This window comes from Miscanthus floridulus, chromosome 10 (assembly GCF_019320115.1).
Source record: "Miscanthus floridulus cultivar M001 chromosome 10, ASM1932011v1, whole genome shotgun sequence".
NCBI classification, from domain to species: Eukaryota; Viridiplantae; Streptophyta; class Magnoliopsida; order Poales; family Poaceae; genus Miscanthus; species Miscanthus floridulus.
In genome coordinates, this window is record NC_089589.1 from 122145601 (window position 1) to 122152612 (window position 7012).

The 7012-nt window shown below is 44.0% G+C and overlaps 1 protein-coding gene across 1 annotated transcript; it reads left to right on the forward strand.

Moving 5' to 3' along the window:
* The first annotated feature begins 1161 nt into the window (after positions 1 to 1161).
* Positions 1162 to 3865, forward strand: LOC136489477 (laccase-15-like). Its single transcript, XM_066486096.1, has 5 exons — positions 1162 to 1281; positions 1426 to 1577; positions 1723 to 1973; positions 2059 to 3246; positions 3693 to 3865. Exons 1-5 carry the CDS (start codon positions 1162 to 1164, stop codon positions 3863 to 3865), a joined length of 1884 nt encoding a protein of 627 aa, XP_066342193.1.
* Positions 3866 to 7012: the final 3147 nt, after the last annotated feature.

Sequence of the window (7012 nt, forward strand, 5' to 3'; positions counted from 1 at the left end):
AGGCTGGATTTGCCAAATTGAGCCTTAGGTGATTTTTAGAGGCAGTATACTAATGCACCCGTTTTTGTCAATCCAATCCAATCCAATGTCTCTTGAAATCGGTTTGTAGTAGTGGAATGAGGTTATAATGTGACAAGTTTAATTGGAATAACATTTTGATGGTGGGAATCCTCCTCCGGGTGGAAAGGTCAAGGGTTCAGAGGTCCATGATGTTACTTTTTTCCTTTTAATTTCACATTTATTATTGTTATTATTTATCGTTATTTTTATAACATCTTTTCCCTTATGCTTCCAGTTTTCTACTGAAAACCAATCGTTGCTTCCTAAGGAGGGAGGCACATATAACATAGGAAAAACTTTGGAGGTGGAGGATGGACAACATAATAATCAATATTTGTTTTAGTATTAAAGAAGATATAAATAGATAAATAGATTTTCATATAGATATGGATATGGAGATATAGCTATAGCAATAGGTATATGCAAAGATAGACGCAGTTCATTTAAACAACACGTCTTACTGTGATCCAATGCAACCAGATCAGCTGTTGCTGATCAGATCCATTAACCCATGCAGCTTATCTTTTTCTTTAAAAAGAAGTGGAAAAAAGTCTATGCGAAAGTAGACATGCATCGTCAAGCAATACATCAGATCCACACTTGGATAGTGAAATACTCCATCGATGCCAAAAGAAAAAAGCAATTCTATATTTGAGCGAAGTCAAATTTTTTCTTATGTTTAACTGAATTTATAAAAATAACATAGATATTTATATCTTCAAATAAATTTACTATGTAAATAAATTCATTGGTTCATCTAATAGTTAGTATTATGAATGTTAGCAATTTTTATATAACTTTGGTTAATTAAAAGTATTTGGCTCCTTGAAAAGTGAGAATTAGACTTTTGTTTTTTTACCGATGGATTAAAAGCTATTGTATACCACGAGGCAGTCCACAGGTAACCAGAAACACTGAATCTGTTGCCGGTTGTTCCAGTGACACACAATTAATGATGTGCGATCTCGATCAACGCATTCAACTGGCACACATGCATACAAGATTGTCTAGTTCTTCGTCAACGCAGCCACTTAACTTTTACTCCTAGCTAGTACCTTCCAATACATGTATTCTGTACACTGCACAGCAAACCATACAGAGATGCATTCTATGGAGAGCTGGAACCTCTCTCCTATGGCTGCAGCGGTCACTGCGGTCGTCTTCATCCTCATCGCCATGAGTACACGAGCATCCGCGGCACTCATCGAGCAAACCTTTGTGGTAACCAATGCTTCTTCATGGCTCAATTTGGCCTGCACATTTGCTACTTTTCTGAAAACTCTGAATCAGCACTGCCGTTCTGAACTTTTAACAAGCCATTGTATGGTTTGATTGATTTGTAGGAACCTGCATGTGTATATGTAGGTGAGCCAGATGAGGATGACACACCTGTGCAGGGAGACCCTGGTCACCGTGGTGAATGGGCAGTTGCCGGGGCCGATGATAGAAGCCACTGAAGGCGACTCAATAACAGTTCATGTTGTAAATCAGTCACCCCACAACATGACAATACATTGGTATGTAATCCAAAGACTCCACATGTACAACTCTTCAACCACATTTCATTTTAACAAAATAAGTCATCATGGTCACGCTTTTCATTTTGCATTTTTTTCATCAGTTCCATTTCCTGAATCTTTTGTTTTGTGTTTTCCCTTGCAGGCACGGAGTGAAGCAGCAGCTGAACTGCTGGGCCGACGGCGTGCCAATGATCACCCAATGCCCCATCCTGCCCAACCACAACTTCACCTACCGGTTCGACGTCGCCGGGCAGGAAGGAACGCTGTGGTGGCACGCTCATGTCTTCAGCCTCCGTGGTACCGTCCATGGAGCCCTCATCATCCGGCCAAGACATGGCGGCGTCGATTCATATCCCTTTCCGAAGCCTCATAAGGAGATCCCCATCGTGATAGGTTCATGAATTATTTCACATTATAGATCATCTGATATGAACATGTTTGAACTGGTTTTGCTCATGCGGTCTTGTGTTAATGGCAGGGGAGTGGTGGGAGATGGACCTTGAACAGATGGACAGGGATTTCGTTCATGGTTTCCTCGATGACCAGCCCAGTGCATCCACCATCAATGGCAAGCTTGGAGATCTCTTCAACTGTGAAGGAGCCGTGGAGGATGGGTATGTGCTGGACATGGAGCCTGGAAAGACATACCTACTACGAGTAATCAACGCCGCCCTCTTCTCCGAGTACTATCTCAGGATCTCCGGGCACAAGTTCACGGTGGTCGCCGGCGACGCCAACTACGTGAACCCCTACAGCACCGATATCCTCGCCATTTCGCCCGGCGAGACGGTGGACGCCTTGGTTGTGGCCGACGCGCCCCCTGACAGGTCCTACTACATGGTCGCCAAGCCCATCCTCACGCCGCCGCCGGACCCCCAGATCCCGGCGTTCGCCACAAGAGCGACGGTGCTGTACAAGTACAGCAGCAACCACAACCATAGCAATGGCGCGGCGGCCGCGCTGAGCTCACGTCGTCGTCGTCCAAGATCCGATGATGCTCCAGTGGCGCCCGAGATGCCCGACGAGTTCGACATGATGACGTCGTTCTACTTCCGCGGCAACCTGACCAGCTTGCGCCGGCGACACGCGCAGCACCTGCCGGCAGTACCGGCGCAGGTGGACGAGCGTATGTTCGTCACGCTCGGGCTCGGATCCGTCTGCCGGCGGCGAGGTCAGCAGTCCTGCAAGAGGGGGGGCAGCGACGAGACCATCAGCGTGGCGACCATGAACAACGTCTCCTTCGAGCTGCCTGATCTGAAGACATCAATGCTGGACGCGTACTACCGCAACACAAGCAGCATGGACGACATGGTGACCGTGCTTCCGGACGGGCCACCGAGGATGTTCAACTTCACCGACAGCGCCCTGATGCCGACGGGGCCCCAGGAGGAGGAGCTGGAGCCGACGGCCAGGGCTACGGTGGTGCGCCGGTTCCGGCACGGCGCCGTGGTGGAGGTGGTGTTCCAGAGCACGGCCATGTGGCAGGGTGACTCCAACCCGATGCACCTGCACGGGCACGACATGTTCGTGCTCGCCCAGGGGCTTGGGAACTACGACGCGGCGAGGGACGTGGCGAGGTACAACCTGGTGGATCCGGCGGTGAGGAACACCGTTCTCGTCCCCAGGCTCGGCTGGGTCGCCGTCAGATTTGTCGCCGACAATCCAGGTCCGTGCACACACGTTTCATTTTTATTTTATTTACACAATGTTCTCGCGTCCTTACATGCACATACAACATTACAGTTTTCAAGTTTGGATTCAACCTATTTGGAGAGTACCAGGAAGAATTTTACAATTCTTGTGATGACAATCATAAGTCTGAATTACAGGAAAGGGGGGGGGGGGGGGGGGGGGGGGGGGGGGCGGTTTGCAAACTAGCTTACTGTTCCATACAAATATCCGATTCAGCTTGTAGTCTGAATTTTAAATGCACTGAAACACTCCGATAGAAATATATATATGTCCACAACTTGTTTTCAGTGGAATGAAAACCTGTATAGGATATCACACCTATTTTTTTTGTTTTTTTAGAATTACATAGTACAACGCAGACACTCGTCATTGTTGGTGCCGAGGTAACAACCTATTGATCTAATTTTCTGTGTTGTACAGGGATGTGGTTCATGCATTGCCACTATGATTTCCATTTGTCCATGGGCATGGCTGCAGTGTTCATTGTAGAGGACGAGGCAACAGCTGACACTTCTCTCCCTCCACCAGTAGCATCATCACGTAGCCATGATAATAGTCTCATGCCTCAAGAATTCTTCCTCAAAGCTAAATAAGTGAAGGTGCCCGTAAGCGTATGCTGTACGTGTGCGTGTATTTATATGGGTGAGTATTGCGTACATACATGCTAGTGTGTGTTGTGATGCGCAAAAAGCAAAATAGTGTCTCACACTTAAAGAGTTTAACTCTTGGCACCAGCTTTCTGATTAGCTAAACCAGCAATTGAACAACAAGATTTATTATGTTTTAAAGATTTTTCTCTCTTATAGTTGCCAGTAAGGCACACTACGTAGAAAAAGGTTTTTTAGGGGCGGCTGGTAACCATCTGTAGGGGCGGTTTTGCCAGCCGCCCCTATAAAAGGGTGGCTAAAAATCACTGATTTGTAGGGGCGGTTTCCAGGCCGCCCCTACAAATCGATTTGTAGGGCGGCTGGTGTTATCAGCCGTCCCTACAAATCCGATTGTAGGGACGGCTGGATATTGAACCGCCCTTACAAATCAATTTCCAGAAATGAAAAAGGGGCAAAAAAATAGCAATTTTTTTTTTACCGAGGAGGTCCCCACCAGGGGCCACCACACCATCGGGATTTGAACCGGCGACCTCTCTCTCGCACGCCATCTCCTCTACCACTACACCTCACATTCACTTGTGTCCACAATCCATTTTGATTCCCCATGTATTATACAAAACTGAGCATAAATTGATTGTTTGAGGCCCTAAACTAATTCAAATGAAAAAGTTGTCAACTACAAAGTTTATAACTTGTCAAGATCTACAACTTTCATTTTGGTAGTTTCTCCATCCAAGGTCAATTATAAAATTTGAATTTCAAATAATAGAAATTCGAACGTAGTTTTCCATGACAAGAACGTTTCAAATGAGAAAGTTATCAAGTACAAAGTTTCATAACTTTTCAAGATCTACAACTTTCATTTTTACTGTTTGTCCATCCGAGGTCGTTTAAAAATTTCAAATTTTAAATTTTTGGAAATTCAAACGTAGTTTTTCTTGACAATATGATTTCAAATCAAAAAGTTGTCAACTACAAAGTTTCATAACTTATCGAGATCTACAACTTTTATTTTGGTTGTTTCTCCATCCGAGGTCGTTTACAAAATTTAAATTTCAAATTTTAGAAATTCAAACATAATTTTCCTTGACAAGATGATTTCAAATTAAAAAGTTGTCAACTATAGAGTTTCATAACTTTCTGAGATCTACAACTTCTATTTTGATCATTTATTCATCCGACACAGTGGTAGTAACATTGTTCACAAATGTTACATATCCCTTTTATTGTTTATGAAACTATAAGAGAGATATGTAAATTTTGTGAACAATGTTATTACCACTTTATCGGATGAAGAAATGACCAAAATAAAACTTGTAGATCTTGATAAGTTCTGCAACTTCTATGTTCATGATTTTTTCATCAGAAATCAATTAGTGTTCCAAAATAACGTTTGACCTTCTCTATGTGCTCCTCTAGATATTGTTCCTCTTTTGCCCCTCTTTTTTTCTATTTTTTTAGGTGTCGTTGTTTTTTTGGGAAATTTTGACTTTTTTTTTTCTTTTTGATATTTTTCTTCACTTAGGAGCACAAAAGAAGTAACCACAGAAAATATGAGCTCAAACAAGTGAAAGACGTGGCCTGTGGAAATTTCAGAAGACGTGCTCAAAATCGACAAAAAGCATGTGACCACGAAAAAATGATCTTGTGACCACTTTTTGACCAATCTAAAATTTTCGAACCCCCGGCAAAGCCGGGGATGGATGGATCCGAAATTTTTTTCTGATCGATTTGCATATATGGAACGTCGAAACGGAGTTCGTATGCGAAAACCAGACCAATTTTAAGAATTGGCTCCGAATTAGAGGACCAAAACGGGAACAATAATTTCAAACAGTATTTTCAAGTAGTAAATGATCTCAACTAAAAAAGTTGTCAACTACAAAGTTTCATAACTTTTCGGGATCTACAACTTTCATTTTGATTGTTTCTTCATCCAAGGTCGTTTACAAATTTGAATTTTAGTGCTTACTTTTTAATATTCGGCGTCCATTTGTAGAGGCGGCTGGATATTGAGCCGCCCCTACAAATCAATATATAGGGGCGGCTGGATATTGAGCCGCCCCTACAAATCAATTGTAGGGGCGGTCAATTTGTAGGGGCGGCTATCCAGCCGCCCCTACAAATCGGGTCATTTGTAGGGGCGGCTTATAACACCGACCGTCCCTACAAATTCATTTGTAAGGACGGCTCATTTGGCAACCATTTTATAGGGGCGGCTCTATCACCAGCCCGCCCCCTACAAAAAATTCGTCCCGTTGCTAAAAAACATTTTTTACGTAGTGGCAGTAGGTACAAATTTATTGCTACATATCTAATTTTTTTTCAGTAAAACATTCTGGCAGTCCCTAAACTTAAGAGATGGTTCCATTCAGAACTTCATTTTTTTTTGGGGGTCCCTAGTCGCGGGCTCTAATACTGTCCAAACAAGTTAGAACCTGCTCTATACGGTGTGGCATGCTAACTCTGCGCTTGACATGAATATGTCATGTGGGTGCCATCTAGCTAGCTTCCAAACTTTCAAAGATGCATATCTAGGTCTTTAAACTTGGTAAAAGGGCCACACAAAGTAGCTAAACTTACATGGTGGTGCTATCTGGTCCCAAACTTCTAAAAGTGCAGATTTAGATCCTCACGAATTTGCTAATCAAGCCACACAAGGTCAAGAATACCATTTTTGTGATAAACCACCGACGTAGTTGCTAACCAGCACCTATCATGTGGGCCCGCCATTCCTCTCTCATCTCCTTCCCTACTTACTCCTATGCGGGTCCACATATCATTCCTCTCTCATATACTTTCCCATTCCCTCCTGTGCTCGTTTGTATTAGCACTTTCTGCCTTTGGTCTGGTGGCATAGGATAGCACTATACAGCAAAAGCTTGCCAGAGCATGAATCTGGACATGGGCAAAACTGTGGCAAGGAGCTCAGCTCACCCATGGATGGCCGCCATCGGGCCTTGACCATGGGCAAACTCGGTAGGCGTGTGGAGGATCGGAGGGAGCATGCATAGGCTAGCGATGACCACTTGGTCATAGTGGTGGTATGAGGTGTTGTAGCCGCTGTTAGTGCTAGTGCTCGGGCTATAGTGGTGCAGGAGAGAGTGGCAGCAGTGGTAGAGGAGAGAGTGT

Excerpts from the sequence above, each read along its gene's own strand:
- LOC136489477 (XM_066486096.1), top strand. The coding sequence starts at position 1,162 with ATGCATTCTATGGAGAGCTGGAACCTCTCTCCTATGGCTGCAGCGGTC. Across the intron at positions 1,282-1,425 it reads TCATCGAGCAAACCTTTGTG|GTGAGCCAGATGAGGATGAC; the intron begins GTAACCAATGCT and ends GTGTATATGTAG. Across the intron at positions 1,974-2,058 it reads GGAGATCCCCATCGTGATAG|GGGAGTGGTGGGAGATGGAC; the intron begins GTTCATGAATTA and ends TGTTAATGGCAG.